This window comes from Amphibalanus amphitrite, unplaced genomic scaffold (genome assembly GCF_019059575.1).
Source record: "Amphibalanus amphitrite isolate SeventyFive unplaced genomic scaffold, NRLGWU_Aamphi_draft 000503F_arrow, whole genome shotgun sequence".
NCBI lineage: Eukaryota > Metazoa > Arthropoda > Thecostraca > Balanomorpha > Balanidae > Amphibalanus > Amphibalanus amphitrite.
The window spans coordinates 1-25,509 of NW_024881997.1; the positions used below are offsets into that span (position 1 = coordinate 1).

The 25,509-nt window shown below is 51.3% G+C and overlaps 1 protein-coding gene across 1 annotated transcript in view; it reads right to left on the bottom strand.

Annotated features, from left to right (window-relative positions):
• Position 1: 1 nt before the first annotated feature.
• The window catches only part of LOC122392851 (mitogen-activated protein kinase kinase kinase 10-like), a 28,103-nt gene continuing 2,595 nt past the window's right edge, over positions 2–25,509 (bottom strand). The window contains exons 2-15 of the mRNA XM_043388176.1: positions 24,314–24,342; positions 21,659–21,741; positions 21,036–21,353; positions 16,180–16,311; positions 13,973–14,062; positions 12,616–12,762; positions 10,723–10,834; positions 9,732–10,064; positions 9,199–9,374; positions 8,714–8,830; positions 8,247–8,328; positions 7,754–7,885; positions 7,260–7,400; positions 2–496 (exon numbers count right to left, since the gene is read on the bottom strand). Coding sequence (XP_043244111.1) covers positions 423–496; positions 7,260–7,400; positions 7,754–7,885; positions 8,247–8,328; positions 8,714–8,830; positions 9,199–9,374; positions 9,732–10,064; positions 10,723–10,834; positions 12,616–12,762; positions 13,973–14,062; positions 16,180–16,311; positions 21,036–21,278 — 1,779 coding nt within the window. The 5' untranslated portion in view covers positions 21,279–21,353; positions 21,659–21,741; positions 24,314–24,342 and the 3' untranslated portion in view covers positions 2–422. The remainder of the gene's footprint in view (positions 497–7,259; positions 7,401–7,753; positions 7,886–8,246; positions 8,329–8,713; positions 8,831–9,198; positions 9,375–9,731; positions 10,065–10,722; positions 10,835–12,615; positions 12,763–13,972; positions 14,063–16,179; positions 16,312–21,035; positions 21,354–21,658; positions 21,742–24,313; positions 24,343–25,509) is intronic.

Genomic DNA, 25,509 nt, shown 5'->3' on the forward strand with positions numbered 1-25,509 from the left:
CCCCGGCGCCTCACAGAGTCGACAGCCACCGCCGGGAAGTCTGATAGGCCAGAAACCGCCGGTCCGTCCAGGAAGTGCGCCCATCCTGAGTCGCGCGGGTGCCTCGTCTCAGAGGCGCCACCGCGGTTCCGTCGGTTCCGTTCCACTGACCACAGCCGCACTGCGGTCGACGTGACACGCGCGGCAGGCTCCCGAGGCCTCTGACACCACTGCGACACGGAAGAAGACCGGAAGACTGGGGCAGGCGCCCGAATCCGCCACCGTGGCCGAGCGCGCGGCGCGCGGCGACCAGAAGCCGCGACGGGACGGGAGCGACGAGAGGGACGCGAGGGTCGGAGGGGAGGCATAAATACGGATAAATCTGGGGAAGTCCGGGGGACAGCCCGGCACCGGGACGCGGCGAGGGGAGGGAACAGGACGGGCTAGTGCGTCCTGGGGGGAGGATGTCGCAGAATGACGCTGTCGTCGCTGGAGTCGTCTGAGTCGGACGGCAGAGCTGGAAAACAGAGGGGCCGGCGTTAGAGCGCGGCCCGCACCCCGTCGGAGGCCTAATCAATGTGTCAGTTACCGACCCAGCCAGTCACCTTTCAGGGGAGTTAGTCATCTCACCGGTCCGTCAGATACCTACCCACTCAGTCTGTCATCCCGTCTGTCACCTAACCACGCCGTTCGTCACCAACCCATATCGTCCGTCATCTCCAACCCACCCGTCATCTCCCCGTCCCGTCTGTCAACATTCCCGAGCGTCCCCGCCCCGCCCCGTCCGTCACCTCCTCCGACCCAGACGGAGCGCAGCCGGCCCCGTTCCAAACGGCTCTGTTTGTTATTTCTGGCGAGCGGCGACACAGTTGGTCAGCAGCAGGGCGGCGGAATGGCCCGACGGCCGCTGCAGCCCGGCGCCACTCCCCGCCCACTGGGCCTCCCCAGAGTCACCGGTACCCGTCCAGTCAGCACAGCAATCAAAAGGGAAGGAGCACAACAAATAATCACTTCACTTAGGGACATTAGTGACATTATAAGTGACATTGTGTATGAGGGCTTTTTGTGTATGACGTAGTTGTAGAAGTTTATTCAAACCTGTTTCATATGTTTTTCTGTAATTATCGCTGACGAAGCTCCAGGAGCGAAATATTCGATAATTTTAAATGTAACTTTTTGGCTCCAATTTCTGATTTATATTATGAGGCTACTGGTTGTTCTTATATTATTATTATTATTATTCAAATCTGTCCTCACATAACGCAAAGTTTTTCGAGATCATCAGCTTGAGCCCTAAAATTCCTGAAGATTTGCTTAGTGTGTGGGTTCTAACGTCTGTGCCTTGCTTCACCACGCGTCTGAAGTTCAGAGTGCGTGCGAGCGTGAGCAATGGGGCGGGGACCCAGCCAGGCGGAGCGTTTGCGCGGACACTGCCGGGCGCACAGCCTTGGTGGGCAATCAGATGACGGGCAGCACACATTGGTCGGAACGAGCCCGACAGAGTCGACTGGCCTGGCGGGACATTGCGAAACGACAGCGGCGGACGGGCGGACACAGAAACTGCCGTGGTAACTATCCGCCACTGAAAGGGCTGGAGTGGACGGGAGAGACAATAAACCCGTTGAAGAATACGGTGAAGAAAAGTTTAGTTGGACTTTGGAAAATAGCGAAGGCTAACGTACTTGGAAGAAAAGGAGAGACAAACGAACCTGGGTGCAACAGTGGCACGCTAGTCACCACACTTAAATATTTGCGCGAATGCCCACAGCCCACAACAGGCTAAGTTTGTTCCGCCGGCCACAGGCGTCAGGCCCAGTTATATTGAAAAGGTTGGGACAGCACAGCCGTCTCCACTCTCCCACCAACAGCCATGACAACATCGCAGCTCAGCGCCCAAAGCTCGGAGCCGAGCGTTGTCTCCTAGCTCACAGAGACTGTTGTCCAAACAACATCAGCGGGAGGTCTGAATGACATGGCTGTATTGAGTGAGCCGCTGAGTCACCCCTCATTACCGTTTTCCTTCCCCGCCGAAAACCGGACCCCGGACTGCCTCCCCGGACACGTGAGCTGACCAACATTTCAGTTTTGCCTGGCCGCATACCACATAGTACTACGGGCACTGCAGGCGGCGACACAGACGTAAAACTCTGCAGCCCGAGTGTGAATGGAGCGTGCTCACTGCACAGCATGCTCGTGACAAACGGATCCACGTTCGGTTACCTAATCTTATCTCGATTACACGATAACACCGACTCAACTATCATAATTAATCACAAATGAATTATGAACTGTTAAGATAAAATTTGTCATTAGTGGCTTTCAAAGGAAAGACAAAAATGTGCGTTGGTTTTGCGTCAATATACGCATTGCTTTTCAACTATTCAATATTTTCATCGTTTGAAGACATTCAACCAGGATACAAGTACCGCTATTTCCTCATCCACAAAACAAAAGGAACAATACGGAACCCACTGTCCCTTGGAGGAGCCTCGCATGAATCACTATCGGTACTGGCCCAATAACAACTCCCGTTACCGCTACCTTGCCACGTGCGAGTTTTCTTGGCAAGCAGTGTCACAACAATGAATGCAAAACCACAACAAAGGGGAACCGTCACCAAGGGCCTGGGTAGGTCTGTAGTGACCCGAGACCATTGTTTGTGAATTGAACTGGATTGGACGAACTGGACTGGGTAGGCGGCTGGACTTTTCTCAGAGCCCCCTCCCCGGCCCAGCTGTCTCGTGAGTCGCTCCCGTACCGCGGGCGGCAACGTGACACCACGCCCACTATCGCGAGCGCACATCTCGCGGCACGCGGAACATTCCACGTCCACCGACCGGCCTCCGACCCCGGCCGGCACTCCGAGTGCACGGCCTCTGAGTCACTGGCTGAGTCAGAGGTCGGTCCGACCGGCCCGGCCGCGCTGGCCGCGCAGTGGCAGTCGCTCCCAGCCCAGCCGTGTCCGCCTAAAAATACATCGGCCGTCGGTCTGCCAACAGGTCAGCTCTGGGTCACTGCGACTGGGCCAGACTACAGAAGGTGCCAGGGCGCCCCGTCTCCTCCCCACGCTGACAGCCTCACCACACGCTACCGGGTCGTAGTTGGCAGCGAGTCGCACGTCATGCGGATGTCAGCGGTTGACAGAGGCGGCAGTGAGCCCAGCCACCGGCCATGAGTCCGGTCTAGAGCGGAGCCGCTCAGCTAGGATTCATGGGCCCACCATGAAAGCTTGCCGGACTTACGGCCAATTCTTGGGTCGTGCAGTGCAGCTCGCATGTGACCTCCGCACCCGTCGGACGAGTGTCCAGAGGCCAGCGCAAACCGGCAGAAAGCCATATCAACGGGACAATCTAGTCAGGAGATCGACGTAAAGGCAGAGCCTCATTAGGACACAAAACGGGCTACTTGTTCATGTAAATCCACACAGGAGCGTTGAAACCGCTATCTCGCCTAACTGTAACTGGTCGGATCTGGAATACGAACCCACCAACACGGTGTCGCACCACGAGCTTAGAACACTTCAGGAGCATGTTTGAGACTTCTTACGGAGTCAGCCGTACAGTAGATATAAGATAGCCGAATGTTGACCCCATCTCAATCACCAGAGGACCGAATACACAGAGCCTGCCGCCAAGATGTCGGGTTCGAGCGATAACGAGTCTGCGTTGTTCCGACTGCACCGTGGAGACGGCAAATAGTGGCGGTGGCGTGACCGTTACACGGTATTTACTGATGATAGTCGGAGTCAATAGGACTATCAGGAAGATCAACTCAGCATGAACGACGAATGTAACAATGGATTGCAAGATGAATGCGCAGGTGAAGAATATGAGAATGATAAGCCTTCTTATGTAAATGCAGTTGGTTCATTTTCCTTAACAAGCCGAATTATTCGTGTTTCATGCACCTAGCGGTACCGTCAGCTCGGCAGTCCAAACATGTAAACTTATGTATTCGGTAGGTATCGGCGAAATGTGACTGAGGGTACCGAAAGCACCACCAAGCCGGACCGGGCCAATCGTATCACCAGTGGGTAGCATACCTCTCCCCTCTCCCGGTCTTTCTTCCCCCGACAATGGTGTCAAACGGCCGTGCGGCGCAGACGGCACCTACAGCTTGATGACAAGCTGTGAATTTTCACACATTTGTGGCCACAATATTACAGCTACTGATACATTGCTGAAAATGTCAGGGACAGGACACGCCCCGCGTACTGAGCGCAGCATCGCGGTGCCTCCACCGAAAACGTAAACAAGAATGACCTCCAGTTCACTGCCGCAAGGTCCATTCACCCCTTCAACGTTGGACAAAAGGTGCATCTTCTCTAGTTGATAAGCTCAAATACGACCTCCTCGTTTACAAGAGCATCTGCTCTTGTTGGCGAGCCCATAACAGCCGTCCGCCTTACAACAGCCCACCGCGCTGAGTGACCAGAGAGCGCTAGCCGTTTGCAGCCCTCATCCCCGCCGTAACCGGCTCATCAGCTCCACCGCTAACTCGCGGCACAGTGCGTGCCCGCAGTCGGTTAACGCCCGACACTGAGGAAGTCAAATAAGAAATGGGCGCGATATAGCCTCGCAGCTGGTGCGCCCTGTCACTCCAAATCATCATCATCATGGAAGCTGAGCGGCTGAAGTTTCTGGGCCTGCGCGGAGCCCAGCTTTCTTTGAGAGCAGTCTTAGGTGACGAGTCCTCTTTGCTAGACTCTTCTCGTCTCTTTTCGTTTATTGCGGCCTCCGGCCTTCAGGTGATTTTTAATGCCCGACATTGAGGAAGTCAAATAAGAAATGGGCGCGATATAGCCTCGCAGCTGGTGCGCCCTGTCACTCCAAATCATCATCATCATCGGTGGCATCACGTGACCCGGGGCAGTGAGCGAGCACACAGTCACGTGACACGGGGCAGTGAGCGAACCCAGTCACGCGACAGCCGGAAACCAGTCGTCAACCAACAGCCGGCCGCGCAGTTGTGCGGTCGTTTCACGCCCGCGCTGGGAGGGGGAGGGAGGAGAGGGAGAGGGCGGGCTCGTTGCGGCACTTTGTGGGGTGGGTGGGAAGGTCGCATAGGCCGCAGCTGCTGACAGCCAATGGTAACGAAAGGCCAGGCCCGGGCAGCGAGGCGGACTTACGTATGAACGACTGTGTTGGAAGTTTAATGACATTTGAGTTTTATGCTGCGTGCAATATGTAATTTGCGCATAAAGTATAAATTTGGTTGGGGTAGTAAAGTGGCAACGCAGAAGTTTTCAGTATTGTCTACACTTTCGGTCGTAGGCAGGCACCAAGATAACACGGAAGACGCAGAACTCATGAAATGCTTACCAGCTTCATAAGTCCAACAAAGGAAGTTAACAGCCACAACAGGAAACCTAAGCTATCAGCTAATAGCTATATTAGATCAGCTATATAGCTATTATAGATCAGTTGTTTCCTCAGCATTGCGTCGAAATGGCCAATGGAAATGACCCTAATAACTGTAGCAATGTCGTGCAAATATACGAAGCTCGTTAACGAATCGCCATTGCTCCCATTTCATTGATAGCCTGAGGATAATCCAGAGAAGACAATTAACAAAATTTCTTAGTGATTTGTCCTAATTTGTCACTCAGAGGCGATGACAAAGAGAAGCAATCTATGACATGGAGACAGCTTGATGTTTCATTGGGAGCTCGCGACAAATACGCTAATCGAATACCTTAGATGCAGTTCGAGCCTCATCCTTCTGTATAGAGATTAATTTGAAGGCGGGCCCAATTTAACATAAACTCATCGCAGAGCCAAGCAATTGTTGACATCTTGAGGCCATTGACCTCAAGATTGCCCAATAACCCACTCATCAACTTCCGCCAGGCTTCGCAGTACCAAATCTCAACAAATACTACAACTCGTCAGGAACATAACAGCTAAATCTCAGCCCTGCCGGGCCCATCTGGTTACTATGAGCCTCACCAGGCACTCTCGAGGAAACGGACCGCCCCCGCGCTCCAGCTCGGCGCTGGGGCCCCCGTGCGGCGGCCAGGAGGGCGCGGCAGCCGTCCCCAGGTCCCCAGGCGGCCGGCCGGGCACGGTATGTTTACATTGACGCCCTGCCGAGGCCTCGTCTGCACCCATCCGGACGCTCCCGGAGCGGGGAGGCACGCGGCGCAGCTGCTCTGCAGACACGGCCCGGCCACAGCCCCGGCGCCAGCCCGATAAGCCCCGAAACCCGAGCTGCCCTCGCCGAGCGCGCGCCGGCGCCGTTCTGTGACATTTCCCCGGGGAAAGTAGCGCGGCTCCCAGCCTAATCACCGCCGGCGCCGGAAACCAGGCGGGCCGTGCCCGACACTCCCACGGCGTGCCTCGTCATCCTTCACTGAACGCAGCGTAATGGGATGTGGATAGACAGAGACATCTGTCGGCCGGTCCGACACTGTCACTTGGGCACTGAACACTAGGCGGCACTGGGAGCAGACCGGGATTACCGCTGGACCGAGTCGACACAAAGAGTAAACACTCGCCGTAACCGTGCAGTACCTGAGAAACTAGCGCTAACCCGCATTTTCCCTAGCAGGACCATGCCATGGGCATAAAAACTTTCTCAAGCACAGCTAAGAAAAGGGCCTCCGCAGGCGTAGTCATGACTTACAGGTGTTCGAAGCCGTATAGTGTTTTGCACTTCAACAAACCGTATCTCTCTCTCATGTCTAAAAATGTAGATGTAGTAAGCATGGTCCCAATCTGCGCTTAAGATTACAAAGATGTGCTTATTTTTCTTGTCAATAGGGTAACTGCGTTTTCTCGGATTGCAGAACAAAATGAACTAAAAAAAAAAAAAAACTAGGTAGGAGCCAGCCTCACATAGTCAGATGACGTCGGCTTACTAATGTTAGGAAGTGTTAGTGGATCGTGTGCCCGTTGCCTCCCCTCGGCGCGCTGTTGGACGCGCCTCTGCGGGCCGCCTCCCTCTGAGCGCGCCGCTGCGACCGGCGGCGCGGGGTCACGGCCGCAGCCGGGGGCGGCGGTCATTCGGAGCCGGGGAGCCGCCACGCGCGGGTGCTGCTGTGCTGCTGCTGCTGCCGCTGCTGCTTGTGGAAGCTCCAATACGCCTACCAAACGGAGACGCTGCCTTTCGACTTAACACTAATATTCGCTAATGTCAACTATCACGTCGGTGCAACAATGATGTTAGAGGTAAGCCCACGCCAGGTCATGTCATATGTTAGTTCGGTCACAGATCAGTGCCCAGGTCAGTTCAGTTACACCCCCGCCCTCCCCGCGGCCTCCCCGAGTTGCGGGACTGACCGTTGCGGTCGGCGCGGCGCGAGCTATCGGCAGTACTGGGACTGCCCGGCTCCAGTAGCTGAGGCCGCGGCCGAGGTCGCCGGTTCATCTGGTGCGCTGAGCTCGGGCCCCACGTCTTGCCCTTGACGCCGTCCGCCGGCACTGCCGACACGACACACAGGACGTCAGAGAACAGACACGGACAAACGGACCAGTAAGACGAACGTACGACGGATGTTCGCGCATGGATAACATACATGAGCCACAATGACAGACGATTGCCGAAAATTGTACACACACAATCATTCTGCCAGGTGAGCGAGTTACTGCTCGCATTCAACGCATTCCGACAATAAATAAAAGTGTGTAACATATAGGAAAATCACCCAGCATGGCTGACGAGTGAAGAGTCATACAATCACAATTACTCACACCACTGGTAAACGCATCCTACTCTATCGTTCTATCAGTACCCGCCCCCTACCGCTGGTACCACCCCGCCGGCGCACACTCACGTGCAATGGCTCGCAGGGCGGGTGACGGTGACGCCGGCGGACTCTCCGGGCTGGTCGGGTGCCACGCGCTGCCGCCGGCCAGCCGCTCCGACAGCGCGCCCGTGTTTTGTACCGTAAAGTTGTGTCGGAAGTCTGCAACACAGAGGGACACAGGGTTCAGACAAACAGAAGTTGATGGGCACGACGTTGGCATAAGCAACATAATTTTCAAAGACGATTTTCATTATGATCTAATTTCTGTCGAATCTGAATTACGTACATCGCTTCCATGCTAACTTCACAAGTTTCTGATTCTCATCGACATTGCTTTTGCTCTAAGTATCCAGTATTCACTGATCGATAAAGTGTAAAGCGTGCCAGCAGAACAGCCCCAGACAGAAACTGTTAACGTTCGATAAAGGCCTTCATTAGGTACTCGTGTTCTGTGCAAAATGTCACAAACCATGTCCCGTATCCATCCCGTGCCCCCGTCCCTGCTCGCGTCAAGTCTCACCAGACGGATTGCTGATCTGGTGACGGCCTTTCAGCTTCGCCCTCTTCCCAAACATCTTGGTCCGTTTGGGCGTCGGCGCCGTCTGTAGGAAAGACAGGAGGGTCAGACTAGGCGGAGGTACTAAACACGCATAGTTGCGTCTTCACAGCGGAGGTCAGGGCGCGCAGCACTACAGACACGCAAGAAGAGGCAGATTTGACCACAAAGTTGACTCAAAGTTAGGGTAGGGTCAAGGGTGACAGAGTAGTAGGGACCTACACATGATGGCTGTTGCTACCGAATGGCGATAGCTCTGCGGACAAACGACTACCCACATTGGCATTTGTCTGAAATGACAAATGCCAATGTCTGTCCATTTCAAGATTTCGCAGATCATGAAACCACACTAACTCACGAAGGCTCTACGGCAGCGTCGCTGGCATGGGCATCAGAAAGCACTTTACAGGAACGACGGCGCCGAGACCTACCTGCTGCTGCTGTTGCTGCTGGACGATGACCTGGATCTCTCGGGTGAGTACATCCAGCTCCCGTTCAGCCACCTCCTGTTCCCGCCGCCTCAGGTCCACCTCCCGACTGCGCAGCTCCTGACGGACACAGCGGGTAAAGGCAGGTCAGCGTCAGGGGAGGTTTCTATCCTAAAGGTAAAGATTGATCATGTTATTCCAAATGTTCAGCGAGGAAATGTCGCCTCCATCATCCTGACACACGAAAGGGCTCCGCTCGAAAACGTCAGATCATAGACAGCCTCAGTAAGTTAGGTTGTGCCCTGATACACAAGTTTACGTCAGTCCAAGAGATTCGGCCGCTCACACAGCAGCAGAACAGCCAGTGTAATGTGGCTCCATCTACCCAGCCCGCACGTAGTCCCCTTTCCAACCACTTCGAACTAAGCAATGACACTACAAAATAGCGAACATGGCCAGTTAAAGCATCGACACTACACCGCTTTTACCTTTTCCCGATGTCGGATGTCGCGGAGGACCTCGTCGATCTCGGTCTTCCAGTTCTCCTGCATGTTGTAGAAGCTCTCCCGCGGGAAGGACATGAACGCCGACCGGGAGATGTCCTGCAGCTTGACCAGCAGCTGCTCGAACGTCGGACGCAGGTGCTGGTCCAGGCTCCAGCACGCTGTGGACGTGGGAGCAGTGTCGGTGTTTTGCTGGTGGGGTGATGATGGGTCAGTGTGCTGAGAGCAACAGTGGTGCAATAGCAGTGAAGAGGATCGGTGCACTTCAGTAAAGTTCAGGCCGGTCACAACATAGCGACGGTCAAAGTGGAGAACAGGCGGGTAGCATTCCGATTGCAGTGACTAATCAGAACAACGGTTAGAAAAAGCCCCCCCCCAAAAAAAAACGAAGTATTTTAGCAAATTTTTGCCCTTTTGTCCACGCCCAACATCTTCGTGATGACCAGACTAGCATCCAGAGCCACCTATTAATATGCTAACTAGCGCCCAAGTGCCCGCTGTCGCGTCGCACTACTCACAGAGCATCAGTTCCCGCCAGCCGGCCGGACAGGTGGACGGCACCGGTAGGCTCAGCTTGTGTGAGGCCACGCCGTACGCCACGGCCAGCGCGTCAATGCCGCGGTAGGGCGTCTCGCCGGTCAGCAGCTCCCACAGCACCACGCCGAAGCTCCACACGTCTCCGGCCTTGGAGAAGGTGCTGAACTCGATGGCCTCGGGCGCCATCCAGGCGTAGGTGCCCGCCTGCGTCATGCGGGTCGTGCGGTTGATCTCCCGCGCCAGTCCGAAGTCGGTGATTTTCAGAGTGACGCGGCGAAAATCCTCCGGTGAGTCGAGGCGCTCAGAGATGAGCACTGTGGGAGGGAAGAGTCACGAATCGGTTACCATATATCCGATATTATAGAAACACAGAAGTCCTGCGTCTCTATCGGATATGCACTGTGACACGACAAGCCGCAATGTGGGCTGGTTTAGTCGATACACCATGCAACTAGGACAGCTAATTGCCATGGGTCACACGAGTACCAGAGTAAGCCCAGCTCTCCCATTGCATTGCGTCTATATGTTTCGTGGTTCAATGATCGTTGAATATTTGCTACTCATCACCATTTAGGCATAACATGACAAACAAGAGCAGCTAAAACACGGGCAGCAGACGGAGGTGCGACCCCGTTAGAATAATCTAAGCGACCTCCACGAAAAGCACTACATTCAATCGACCAGATATTCCCCGGAGATCCTACTCAACCCTCACGAGGACCCTCATAGAAGTGGATAGCCCGTCACGGCCTACTTCCGAAGTGTTCCTCTGTCCTCTTCCCACCCTCCTCTCGTCCGATCCGTCTGCTCACAACAGCCCACTGGTGGACAAGCACAGCCCAAGGACTGTTTGGCCGGTCTAATGACCGTTAGACGACTTCAGGTCGCGGTGGATGAGTGATATGGGCCCATTGAACTCTATTCTATAGGATTGGCCCCTCTCTTATCCACCATTGGACTGATAATACTGACCGTTGGAGGACTTCAGGTCGCGGTGGATGAGTGATATGGGCCCCTCGTGATGCAGGTAGTTCATCCCGGTGGCGATCTGCATGGCCCAGTTGACCAGAACGTGTGGCAGTACCTGTGGAGGCAGAGAGGGAGGGAGCGTCAGTCGCTATCACATAATACACACCTCACCGGGCTAGTAAATGTCACGTCACGTTAGACATGATACAAGCCACGCCACACAGGTCACGTCACAAACCCCGTCACACAAGTCAAGTTACGTCGCCAGGTCACGTCACAGCCGTTGCAGGGTGCAGCTCGGCCATTGGGCAGGGACTGATGGCAGCCCAAACTTTTATGCAGAGGGACCACAGGACGTTCGACGGTCGACCCCGAGTCCTCGCTAAAGATCTCAGCGTTCCAACCACACTGGAGATCGAGACAGTTGGCTCCTGACCTGACATGACTTGGCACTTTGACAGCTACTCTACACATTCGGGATAAGGACTGTTGGTGATGACCTGACACGTGACCTCAACCATTTGCCCCATTGGGATCAAGGACGTCAGTCTTGATGAGGACACAGCTAATAACATCCTCCACTTGTGCATAATGCAATAGGCGCTTGGCACAATCTGATAAACTGGCTTCTGGGCGTCGTTAAGATGCATGCAGTCAACAACGAACCATTGGGTCACATGGAATTGCGCTGTTAAATGCACCGGCGCAAAACGCACCCCTCGTGACCGAAGCACCAGTGTCATTTTAAGCGCATGAATAATAGCTGAGGTCAACCCAAGGTGATTCCGAGTGCCAATGTCCGCGCCATTCACTCAGTCGCGTCATTATACTCTGGTTAGCACTGAGGCAGAAAGCACCACTGCCGTTCACAAACAACTCATTGTGTTTTCAAAATATGCAGCATTACCGTGTGTATCTAGCGCGGATGAGACGCAATAAGTGACGCCGGGCTTAGCTGCATCCTTCTCAACTAAATCTGATTTAGTTTAGGGATTAGCTGACTGATCAGAGCCGACCAGCAGGCGAGTAAACAACACTGCCGAGCTGAGAGATCCTCTAGACCACGCGGGCGCCTGACAGGATCACCCAGGGTGTGAGGGGTCCGAATGTGGCTGATGGCGCGAGTAGCACCGACCCCAATAGACTATGCTGCCTTACACTGAAGGGAAGCACGCACAAACCTTGTAACTGAGGGGTGCACCCCACACATTACGTGATTGAGAGGAGCTGACTGACTCACCCCAAAAAGAGGGAAACACCGACTTGCTTTTTTCACCGTTCCGTGCTTCTATCCTCAGGATACTGAAATCCTTCTCCACCACGCCGCAACCTTCTCCACCACGGGCTGGACAGGCAACTTTATCCCATGCGGGCTGCTCCCTTGGAACGGCACCGGTGCTCCCGAGGGAGCGCACCCCGTAGCCGGGTGCAGTGGGGCTGGGTGGCCTGTCCTTGGGGCTGGGTGGCCTGTCCTCTGGACGGGCTCAGCCCCGGCGACTCACTAGGGTGCCTGCCCAGACCAATGTCTCCCCCCATATCCTATCATCCTCCCGGCTCTGAAATGGTCTCATCGGACCGAAAGGGCCTAACCCAACAAAACAAACAAGCGACTTGCTTTTATGGGGAAAGCACCGACCGCTTAATCTAAGCCTGGCTCACCTATCCTAAGAAGAGCACCAGCTAACCTCTGGCAAGGGAGCACCGGGTACCGACCCCCCTAAATCTAGAGCAAATCTACATTATACTGAGAGCGCTAACCCACATACTGAGAGGAGCAGTGACCCCCTTATTTTCTTCCCCAACTAACCAGCTGAGAAGAGCATCAAGCCACCGATTCACCTCATGTGAGAGGACGCGACAGAGCGATCCGCCCCGTGCGTATTCCAGACAACTCACCTTATGCTGTGAGAGGACGCGGCTGAGCGACCCGCCCTGTGCGTACTCCATCACCAAGCACAGGTTGGGCGGGGTGAGTACCAGGCCGCGCAGCGAGACGATGTTGGGGTGGTCCAGCAGCCAGAACAGACGGCCCTCCTGACGCACCTGTGAGAGCGGACGGGACGGGGGTCAACCATCACAATGCACAGACCGAAATACGCTGTTTGGATGGACACAAATCGGGTATCATTGCAGCAGACAGCGGCCATTATAAATCTCGATATCGCTCAACAAGGACGTCAACAATGAACATGTCAAGTGCCTATTGAATGTTTGTTCTTAAAGGTAGTGTGCCAGCTTTCCTGGACCGTATGGAGTTAATGGCCCAGATAAGGAGAACCGGATTTTTAGAACTTATCCATACCTTCAAAACTCATGGAAACGTCTTAAATTCTTCAAATTTTGAGTACCCCAGTGCGAAATTCGCCCCGACGGGTTGTCGGTCGTACCCCAACCACATTTCACACCACTATGAACAATAAATGCACACACTGAAATCGCTATCACCGATATGCTCATCCAATCAAGTTTCGATAAACCCGTTCATCATCATCTCCTGCGGTTTCGAACACGCCTGTTAGGTGGCTTCTGATGCTCGTCGAGGTCGGAATTTCCAAATACGCGTGGTGCGTCGGGCCGCGCGCTCTGACTTCGGCCAAGAAAAATGCGTCAGCTGATCATTGTCATTTCTGCCACTTGCGTGTGGTGAAATGGGGTCATAACTTATAAGACGGCTTTTTCATATCAATTATTTTACATAAAATCATATTTCAAACCATAAACAAACCAAACCATAAATAATGTTCGACAGCCAAATAAAAGAAACAATACCAATACGGGCTTACAGTTTAAGGCTCGACATTGTGTTGTCTACGATTAGACAGCTGATAACTCATTCCCGTACGTCGTATGGTCGTAACACTATAATGACCTTTGCTTATTGTCACAAGTGCGCCGCATTCGCGATTGTTGCCCGACGCCTGTTTGCAGGTGAGCCCACTACAGTTGTTATACATATCTAAAAACCGAAAAACTTTTAGGCGAAAAAGGCACCATTCCAGGCCCATTTTTGATTTTTTTTTTGCGATATTAGGTAAAAACAGAAGCTTCTTATCCTAGGAAAAATAAAATGGGAAATCTTTCAAAGGTGGCACACTACCTTTAAGACTTTCAAAGCATTTAATCTGCATAATAAATTCGTGTTTTGCGTTAGGAGGACATCAAATCGAAGGAGTAGTCGAACTGATTGTTTTAGCATCTGTGCTCTATGTCTGTACAAGCTGGAAGTAAGTTCAAGTCCAGCGCGGCCCCTCACCTGTTCAATGGTGGTGGACCAGTCGTCCTCGGAGGTCCTCGTGACCGCCTTCACGGCTACCATCTCATCGTGCAGCACGCCCCGGTACACCTGAAACGGACGCCGGTGGTATCAGTGACCGCCTTCACGGCTACCATCTCATCGTGCAGCACGCCCCGGTACACCTGAAACGGACGCCGATACACTCAGCGATCGGTGGTACTGCGCCGTGCGCCACACGCACTGGCCGGCCGGCCTGAGCGCCGCGTCATACCAGCGGCTGATGTAAGGGGTATCGGTAACGTGTGTGAAGCAATGGGACCTCCCTTGTCACGACGCATTGCTATATGGGATTCAAATAAATAAGATCAACATGCGATAAATAAAGTCTAAAGTTGCGAATTCATCACTTTTTCAATCAACTTTCAGTTCACTTACTTGTCATATTTGCAAGTGAAAATAGTTCACACTTGTAGAGTTTTCAATTTAGCAGAATCAAACGTTGCTGTCCATCTGTTGGGAGTGCGGCGCTATGCAAATGGAGTTCGTTCGTTCCACGAACTCATGCAATCGCCGAGGAAAAACGCCGCTCAACATGCAACCGATGTCCGTTTCATATAGCCGCAAGAAATTGGCCACGTTCACAGCATTGTGTATCGCAAACGAAAACAAACTAACGAGGAATGATATCACCGACGAATGATATCACTTTCTCGCAGCGAGAGACAATCATTTGCCCAGTGGCGAACAATATTACACAACAAACAGCCGAACGGCACGCGTCATCCACTCCGTGTGCGTTTAATCAAGCCCCGTCACTAATTTAGTTAATGAGCTAATTTTCGCGGATTAGAGTAGGCCGATTACGAGTCCCGGGGGATCCCGAGGGGAGCCTGAGAGTCCCTCAGCGCAGACTGGCGGCCCCAGCTGCTTATTAAGCGTCCTGGAATCTGTTTGTTGCCCGTCCATCAGCCGATGAGCGTACCCTCAAGGGAAAGCATATGGTTCCTGAGGCCTCCCCGGATCCTCTCTGACACGGGAGGGACAGAGGAGCAGAGGAGCGCAAAAGGGCTACAGAAGTAGGGTCTTAAACATTATTATACCAAACCATTATGGCAAAAAAGTCGTAATAGCCAATCACTGTCGGGGGATACCGATAGAGATTAATTTACTAAAATAGTTTCACAACAGCGAAAGGAGACAGAGATGCAGTTGCACGGTTCACAGCTAGCTCAGACGCTACCAACATGATGGAAAACTCCCGAACATCGCCCACAACTTTCCTCAGTCCGATTCAGAGTCCCATCCGTATTCTCTGCCGCCGGCCTCACCCAATCAACTGCACTGAACGACGGCCAGCCCGCGAGACGGTCGGGAGTCCGCCACTCCCGTGAGGTGTGGCGGACTCGCCAGTCCGCACCACACCAGTGCTGGAAATGAGGCCGCTTTCTGGTCCCGGCGTTTTATTCTCCGGGTGAGTTAGCCCCGTCTAGCGCTTAGCCTTTCGGGTCCCTCTCAGAGCCGCGGTTGTTTTCGCCGCTCGGCCCATTCGAGATGCAAAGTTGATAGTCGCACGAAGTTTATTTGGGGCCTCTGAATATACGACTTCGAAATTAATCGATTCTACAAAACATTTTTATTTCATCTATATGCATACATTTAACAGTAACTCCAGACTAGACTGCTTTGGCTGGCCCTAAATAAGCTTCGTGTGACTATCAACTTTGCATCTCGACTGGGGCGAGCGGCGAAAACAACCGCGACCCTGAGTGGGTCCCGAAAGGCTAAACGCTGGACGGGATTAACCCGCGAGGAGAATAAAACGCCGGGACCAGAAAGCGGCCTCATTTCCAGCACTGCACCACACCCATCCGTGTGTCAGAGTCAACACCCATCCGTGTGTCAGAGTCAACACCCATCCGTGTGTCAGAGTCAACACCCATCTTCCCGAGGTCGCCGACGCAACGGCCATTCTCCACACCCTCACCAGATATGCCCGTCCCCGAGCCGAGTCCCAGGCGTCCCCAGTCCACAAGCCACAGTACACCCCCCACAGTGTTCAGTCTACAGTCCACAGTGACAGTCCACACAGGCACCCGCGTCTCGATTCCCGCGTCCACACTCCACAATTCACACTCCTAAAGCCATCCTCCACATGCCACAGCTCATATCCCACAGCGCACATTCCATACTCCACACAGTCCCCACAGCTCCACATCTGCACCCACCTTGCCGAAGCCCCCGACGCCGATGATTTCGTCCAGCTGGATGTCTGCGAACTCGATGACTGGCGGATAGGTGCTGTGTGGCTGCAGCGCGTCGTCCACGGGAGCCACATAGTGAGCCGGGAACACGCCCACCTGAGAGGTCAGTCAAGGTCAGAAGTCGAACCGGAATGGGTCAGCCAAGGTCACAGATCGAACGAGAAGTCAGCAACAGGTCACAGGGCGTAGAGATAGGGGTCAGCATAGGTCATGGGTCGCAGAGGTACGGTCATGGAAGGGTCATCTCAACCTTGGAGGGGTAAGGCTACAGGGCGCAGACCAACTAGCCGTCCCAATTGCAGGTCACAGGATACACCGCAAGAGTGAATGGTGCCGGTTCATGGAGACACACGCGGAGATTTCTGGTCAAAGGGACCCGACTGGTCGAACCTATGTTCTGATGTCGTGTGGTTAGTGGAAGTCGAGGGAGAAGAAAAGATCAAAACGCATGGCGGCAAGCCATCGATGAATTTGGCAACAGCTACAGCTTACTGCACGTAAAAAGCGCGCAAAGGGGACGTTAAAAGTCAAATCTTACATTGCCGAAGCTCAACCGAGTCGACTCGATAGTACAGTAATATACCTAATCCATAGCGTGACACCGATTTTTTAGCATTCGGCAGCGGTGTTCCATTACAGTAGCTCTACAGTGCACACGCTGACGGCGGCCTTTCTGCCACCTCCCAGCTGTGAATGCGACTATCAACCCCCCTCCCCCACCCCGCTCTGACGTTGCATGTGACGATATTATGCAGAGGCAATGTTTGAACAACTATTCAGCAATCAGCTGCCACGGTCAAGTAGCTGGTACACAAACACCGTCCTGACGATAGCTGATAAAAGGACGAATTTCTACGAGGCAATAACACGGCGCTTCCGAGTGGATTACGGCTAACAAAGTGCGCATTGTGGATCATCGACCTTTCACCAGAATACACAAATAAAACGGACGGTAGTGTGTCGAATCTACTCGTATTTGCCGAATAATCATACCTAGCAGCCGAGTTCAAGTCACAACGTTCCTCACGAGTTACGACCACGCACAAACGGAGAGAAAACCACAGACGGACAGACAGACAGACAGACAAACGTAGACAGCCAGACTCGACCGACCGGCCAATCAACGCCCACACGGCAGCCCATACGAGGCCGGCCTAGGGAAATGGCGGCATGAGATCAACGAAATACAGGCGGTCGCATCCAGAAATGACTTCAACCACTTGGAATATGCGGAGGAATGCAAGGATAAGCGAGAGTAGCACAATCCATACACGATGTAATGCTGAGCGAAGATCATTTGCATGTACGTACGACCGTGCTGGCATGAGCTGACTGCCAGTATGACATTCCGACCATGAGTGTCCATTGCGCTGAATTATCTTTTATCAGTCTCTTCTCTATTGTATCGTGTCCTTCCCCTCCCCCTCATCCTACCCTGCCCTGGTCGCGTACCGTACGCAAGAATGTCTGCTCAACCCCTCCGGCGAAAAACACCCGTGAACACTCTTACGGCCCAACAGCGGTGGATTTCACCCGACCCGGACACCCGCGAACCGCAGCCATGCTGATACGACGACGGACGGCCGTACGTTTTATTGGCCCCCAATTCGCCGATGGTAGATCAGTCGCCAAGGCTTGGGGCCCCATGTGACTTGACGTATGTTCCGGTCATGAAAATGCATTATCGGTCGTCCAATACAATCGGACGTATCGCGGGGGAGGGGAGAGGAGAGGAATGCACACACGTCGAGGATCAGGGGTCACTGCTAGGGACATTTAATCGAGCGTAAAACTGTCACATTGATACCATGGCCGAATCGCAGAACCAGGCAATCAGGACTTAAGCGGTCAATCGAGGTGCTTGAGATGTCAGAGACGTTTGTATCGTACGTTAGTATTTTGAGCCTTTAACCCATTAGTGCCCATAGCCATATATATATTTCGCAAATTTATGAATTTTTTCCTCAAAAGTGTGGGTGTTTTTCATGAAAATATGCACGCCCCATATATAAATAAGCATTTTTAAAGGACTTGATGTGCGGTTGCTGCTGCTGCGCCATTTTCTCTGTTCTGCTTGACAGTCGCGAAACTACGTCAACATGCCGAAAAAACGCCGGTGAGTGTATTTAGTTATTTAGCTGTTCTAATTCAATAAATTTCACAGACATGTTTCTTTGAACTGCCCTTAAGACCCCTGAAACGAATAAAATAGCCTCGTTGAAGATTTGCCGCAGCATGACGCTCTTCTGTGCGGGTCAATATATATATGGCCATGGGCATTTGGGTGGTCGAAAATGTGCGTTGCAGTCCGCTATCATTTTCCAGGTTTGGAAAGCTGATTGATCTCCTGGATGAAGTTGATGAGAGTGGCGAGAGTCCGGCCACTGTCTTCCTGTGTCCTCCTAACGTGCGTGAGGACAGCGACGCCGACTCGGGAGACGAGGACGGAGGCGGTACCATCGACAACCTCAACCGCAACCTGCTGCAAGCAGATGCTGAACTCGTCGGCCAAGAGGACGGTTCTGACGACGAAGCTGCTGAATCGGTCGCCCCAACCAGCCACAGGTGGGGCAAACGAGAGGTCGCTTCATTTCTGAAGGAGCGAGAGGAAGCTTGCCCATACCCACAGGTGAACTTTTCGAACAAGACACCCGTTGAAGTACTGAGCTTCTTCTTGGATGACGAGTTCTATGCGCAACTCCTTCAGGAGACACGCCGATATATCCAGTGGAGAGGGAAGAATGTCCAGGAGCCCTCCATCGCCGAGCTGAAGGCTGTCATGGCGATCCTGTACTTCTCGGGATACCACAACGTGCCGAACCGCCGGGCCTTCTGGTCGACAGACCCTGACCTGCACGTGGAATTCGTCTCCCGGATCATCTCGAGGAACCGCTTTGACGACATCCTTTCGGTCCTCCACTTCGCTGACAACCAGCGTCTCGACCCCGGTGACAAGATGGCCAAGCTGCGACCTCTCTTCAACAGCATGCAAGACAAGTTCTTGCGAGCTTTTCAGAGACCGCCATCTTCCACAGAACTGGACGTGGATGAGAGCATGATTCCCTACTATGGCCGTCACGGGTGCAAACAGTTCCTGAGAGGGAAGCCCATACGGTTTGGGTTCAAGGCGTGGTGCCTTAACAGCCCAGATGGGTATCTACTGACCTTCGAAGTGTACCAAGGTGCCAGCGGAACTGCTCAGCGTCCAGACTATGAGGCCGCCTTCGGGAAATGTGGATCAGCAGTGAAGATCCTCATAGACAGAATGCCGAAGGAGATGCGCATGGACGCACTGCACATCTTTACGGACAACCTCTTCACCAGCCTTCCTCTGATGATGGCGCTGAAGGAGGAGGGAATCGGGCACACGGGAACCATCCGCCAGAACCGCCTCCGAGGATGTCCGCTGAGCTCGGTGGCAGCGATGAAGAAGGCTCCCAGGGGAGACACCTCTGTCGCCGTGGAAACGAAGCAGGGCATCAACCTCGTCAGGTGGAAGGATAACAGCGTGGTGACCGTAGCATCTACGGTAAGCTCGTCCCGAACTGTGGCTGAAGTTCAAAGATGGTCGCGACGAGAGAAGAAGAGGATCAAGGTAGCTCAGCCACAGATGATTCAGGACTACAACTGCGCCATGGGCGGTACCGACCGCATGGACCAGAACATCGGCGCGTACCGCATCGCGATCCGACAGAAGAAGTTCTGGTGGTGCATCTTCTGCTGGCTTCTGGGGGCCGCGATGCAGAACGCCTGGCTGCTCTACCGTCAGCATCATCCAGGCGAGAATCAGATCAACTTCATCCGAGCCATCGTCCGGTATCACCTGGCAGAGACGACGAAGCCACCATCTGGACGTCCAAGTTCCGCGTCGAATCAGCATCGCGTCCCAGCCAGCATCCGCTACGATGGTATCAACCACCTGGTCGTTCCTCTTGCCAAGCAGGGAACGTGTGCAAACAAGGAGGGAAAGTGCAAGAGCCACCCGAAGACCGCCTGTCGCAAGTGCCAGGTGCCGCTGTGCGTGGCGTGCTTCGTGCCCTTCCATGCGACCTGAGAGTAAGAACATGCTGTACACCATGGGGAAATTTGGGCTAGTTGGGCCAACACTGTTGGATACGGTGAGATGGGTGAAAGTTTGCAAGCGCCGTCTAGATCCCGGAGGGATGTTTTGTTTTCAGCGTTTGCTGTAAGCTGTGTCACTGTCCAATGCACTTCGATGTTTGTGAGTCAGGTAGTGCATTGACTCATCATCGTAATTGATTGTTGACCGCTGACACTATCAATCATCACAATCATTCGCCTGATCTCATAATATGTTCACATGTTGGTAGTGGCAAGTGCCTATCAGCATACACATCTAAGAATATACATTGGTTCTCAAAAGTTTCGTTTGAATTGCGCTTTGTGGCAACATTTCGACTACCCAGGTGCCCATAGCCATATATTTATTGACCCCCCTGGCGACAAATTGGGGGGCTTAAAAAACAAGAAAATCATCCTAAGCTAATACATTCGATAAAGAAGCTAGTATTTTGTGCAAAAAAGTTTGAAATTTTGACTAAAAATAAGTTGGGCACTAATGGGTTAAGAGTCGTATTTGTTTCCAGCAAAATTGCAGTCCAATTACGTTTATTTGTCTCCGGAACAGTTGATGCAGGTAACGTCCATGTAAAAACGTTGATTTAAACTGACGAGCCCGCTGCTGGCCGGCCTTACACTCTCCCCTCGCCTCCCACTATTCCTCAGTGTAGCAGCCTCAACCTGACTGCCGTGAGCGGCCCGCCACCAGCGACTTCCCACCACCCTCCCGCGTCACTCACCCTGCCCTCCAGCTTTCCGATCCACCAGTCGGGGTCTCCAGAGATTTTCGAATCGGTGGAGAGCAGCTCGACACTGAGACCCCTGCGGAGGCTGAGTTCATCCTCGCTGCGACCCTCGTAGTCGTGCAGCACGAGCAGGCGCACGCCCTCTGGCGACGGTGTGGGTGAGCGGCCGCCGCGGGCGCCGGGCCCGCAGCCGTTAGCGCGCGCTGCGGCCGCCGCCGCGCCGCCGGCCGGCTCCATAGGCGGCGGCCGGGCCGAGCGGTTCACAGCCGCCGAGCGCCGGCCCGATCACGGCTGCTGCCGACACACTCGCACCTGACGGGAACACAGAGCCGTGAGCTGAGGTGCTATGGTAATGAGGCACTCGTACAGAGGCATGGTGGTGTGCTGTGATACTGAGACCAACAGCAGGCAGCAATCCTTAGGGCCCTATGCTTGTGATGCAGTGCAAAGTTCAAATCCACTTAAGCGAACTCACAAAATTTGGCAAACATGCTGAAGTTGTCTATTGTTAGTAAGCTGACTAGCATGTAATGTTGATGATACCTTTGGCATTACTAGTTAAAAGTAAATAAGTCAAGGAACAACTCTGGCATGAATAAGAATGTTGAAGCCCATACCTGCACTGAGATTATTATGGCAGTGCTGGACTCCATCCAGGGAACTGATCACCAGAATGTTTTGTCAGGGAAGAATGAGCACCCTGAAAGGAATGAAAGATACATCAGTGAGATAACAATAGTCAAAAACAAAAACAAGCAAACACACCTATAACTCTACTTTATTTATTGTAATGTAAAAAATAATGCAATTGAAAAGGATGTAACCAAACACAATTTTGATTGATGTTGATTTGTAGTCTGCTGGTGCTTTTCTAGTGTTTGATTTGAAGTTTGTACTAGAAGTCAGGGTATCATAAACCCAACTGACTCAAACCACAACATGTGATACAAATCATCAAGAGCATATTAAAAACAAAATGAAGCTGCAGTAGAAGAACATTCAGCAAACAAATAAGAGACCATAGGCACCAAAAACACCAATTTGTCCACAGGGATCACTTGCTTGTTGCCTTTGGTAGTTATTTAGCATTCATGAAAAAGCAGCAAAGATGAATGCCCAGAAGATTTCCATGAGACTAACATGACCTCTACCAAAATCAGAAAAGGTGTTCCTAAAATTAGAGCAAAAATGTGCTTACATCCTGTTTATGAAATGGGATTCACTTACATAAAACAAGTGTGCCAGTTTTATAACATGTAACTGGAGCAATGAGGAAATAACATCACTGCAAGAAAATAACATGACAAAAAATCAAATAACTTTTAACTCAAATTGGCATATCATGAGACTAAATAGATGACTTTGACATAAGGACAAGGATGGCATCGCTAAAAAACTGCATGCATAAAAGAGTAGACAAAAGAATGCTTAGATAAGATGCATTTTAAGCACTAACAACAATTACAAGCAATAAAGTGTGGTTAATTAAATCACCTAAAGCTTTACAAACACTTTTTATATTTTTAGAGCACCTCACTTCAGGTGCTTCTGAAGAATAAGTAGGACAAAAACATTAACCCGCGAGTTGCTGGGGGGGGGGCGTTAAACGCCCCCACTTTTTTCGCCGGGCCATAGCATAAAAACGGCGCGCCGCAGGCGCGCCAAATTTTGGGTACCTGTAGGCAATTGATTGAAGTTTATTGTGACAAAGTTTCAAAAAAATCGGTCGGAAAATTTTTGAGATATCGAGGTTTTAGTGACGTCATGATTTCTGAGTTTTCGACCAAAAACGGCATATCTTAAAAAAATCATATAAAATCACAGAATAGACATACAGACATGCCGTAAACGCCATTAGATTGCCAATACCATGATCAATCAAATGGCTATCTTCGATTATTGATTATCGTTCCGAATTTTCCATACTCTTGAACTGAATCTTGGCAATTTTTCGTGACTACTTCACGACCATGATACATGCATTTCTTAAATTGAGCTTTTTGAGCCAAACACGTACACATATGATAAAATGAATGTCACCATCGTGTTCTACGCCCCAAATTACCTATAAAACATGTGTCACAGGCTGCGAATATCAGTTTTGATTTTCGGCGATATGTGCCTACCCGGTTGACCTGACCTTGACCCTGACCTATGCTTGACTGGCCCCTACATGGAGCTGACACTCTTGTAGGCCTTATATGATGGATTGTGCACCGTTTGAACAGAGTTTATGACGAGAGGCGCCCATTGCAAAGTCCTGAAGTCCATGCTACTGAAAGCCCGATTTCAGGTGTTTGACCTGACCTTGACCCGACCTGTGACCTCAAAATTCAACTTTAAAGTACTCATCTGAAGCGTCTCGTCGCGCTCTTTCGTTTGCCGCCTCGTGCGTTTCGCTGCGCCTATTGGTTCTCGAGTTATCGGCTGGGGGCGTTTAACGCCCCCCCCCCAGCAAACGGTGGGTGGCGAAATACCCCAGCAACTGCCGGGTTAATGTACCTGCCTGTAATAAGCAAGAGCCTTAAATAAAAATGGGTCAATGTTTTCATGATTGGCTTTCAAAATTAAGCAGGTAAGCCAACTCAGTCATGTTACAGAATATAGCTACCTACTTATATGACAGATGACACTGTTCAGTTTCAGTTATTGATTAATAACAGTACATAATTTCATCATGAAATTTTCATGTTCTTTCACTGCCAGAAGCCTGCCGCAAATATGGAAATATCAGGAAAAATTGCCTGCACAAAAGGTACGTGATCACTGATCATGCAGCATCCTCGAAAGCACACAAGAGACTGAACCGAAATTAACTTGTAAAAATATCATTGAAATGCACTTGAACACATTGATGTGGTTAATCTAGAAGCTACAAAATCGTATCAAAGCATAAAACAAACACAAATTAACATAAAAATTAAATAGTTGCACAGGTTGTTGAGTTGCGATGTTTTAATTTACAGCTGCCTTCGGCAAAGAACAAGAGCCCACAACATACCTCAATGCATCAAACAATAACCACAGTGATATAAAACAAGTTTAATAATGTTTGTATCAAGAGGTAGTGGAAATTCTATAATTTAAATGGCATAAATAATCACGACATCAATCTCGCCAATCGCGCCGCACTCCCACGACAATAACATTGTTAATGCACAGTCCGCACACATATTTCCAAAGCTCCATCTATGTTCATACATATTTTACATGCTAAACATTATATAACAATGCAATTTATTCAATAAAAAGCATCGATTTCCCCACAATACCTGAATATCGGCACATCTGCGGCCACCACCTCGGCTCTCTCTATCGTCTGGAGGTTTCGAAAGATGCTCTCCAGAGATGGCGCTAGTAAATTTGGCTGACATGACGTCATGCTAAAAAGTGATGGGTTTTGTGAGAGCAAATGTAATAATAGTTGAAAATTTTGTACTTTTGCTTAATTAAGAAAAAATAAATATACAATTGTTCAAAACAGCGTTTTCCTCATTCATCCTTCATTGTTTTAAGAGGAACATAGACAGTTTAAATATTTTTTCTTGACCGCAATTCGCACACGCACTAAATTAAAAGCTGGAGTTTTGTGCGTTCGTAAATCGTGATTTGAGAAAATAAGTTGACAATAATCTTTTGCACTTTTGCTTTACAATCATTTTTCAATGCAGATAAATGCATAAATTATTCGAAAATAGGCATATCTTTGAAATATTATGATTTTCCACAAGCAAATTTTCCCAAAAACTTGAACTACTTACAACTGACGAACGCATCCAATAATCTGGATGTCTTAGGATGAGTTCGTCATTTTTTCCCAAGGAAATACGATACAGTTCAAGCTATTTTACCGATTTATTAGGGTACTTTTGCCAATGAATTAATAAATAAATGACAACAATTAATCTCATTATCAACCATACTCGGAAGAATTTTCTTCGCATAAGCGCGAACACATCCGCGCTTTCATGAAAAGTCACGCCTGTAGATGTCAGGACTGCTGCTTTATGTTTCGCAAGGTGGCGCAGCGCGTAGGGTACCGACTACCGAGGCTGAGGTCTCCAGACTCTCCACCACGATTTAACTTGGAAATGGCCGATGGGGAAGGTCTCACCCAAAAACGGACGCCCTTTTACACAGCTGCATAAAGAGAATGAATTATTGGCATAGCTGACCACACGCCCCCTCCCCCTCTCCGCCCCAGCTCAATAGGAAATGTCGCCTATTTTCCTTAGTCAGTTATATTCTGACTAATTTCTCACTCTTCCCAGTAAACCTTAACATGCATGATGCAGATGTCCACTGCGTAAGTCGTGTGCTTCCGTAAGTGTGCCAACTATATAGTGTTGCCTACACTCTACAGTACAGCCTACTGCTTCCCCATTGTCGTTATAATTGGTGATTCTCAGGTCAAAAGTTACACAGTGGTCTCAGAGAGCAATCGTTTCAACAAATTAACGATTAGTCA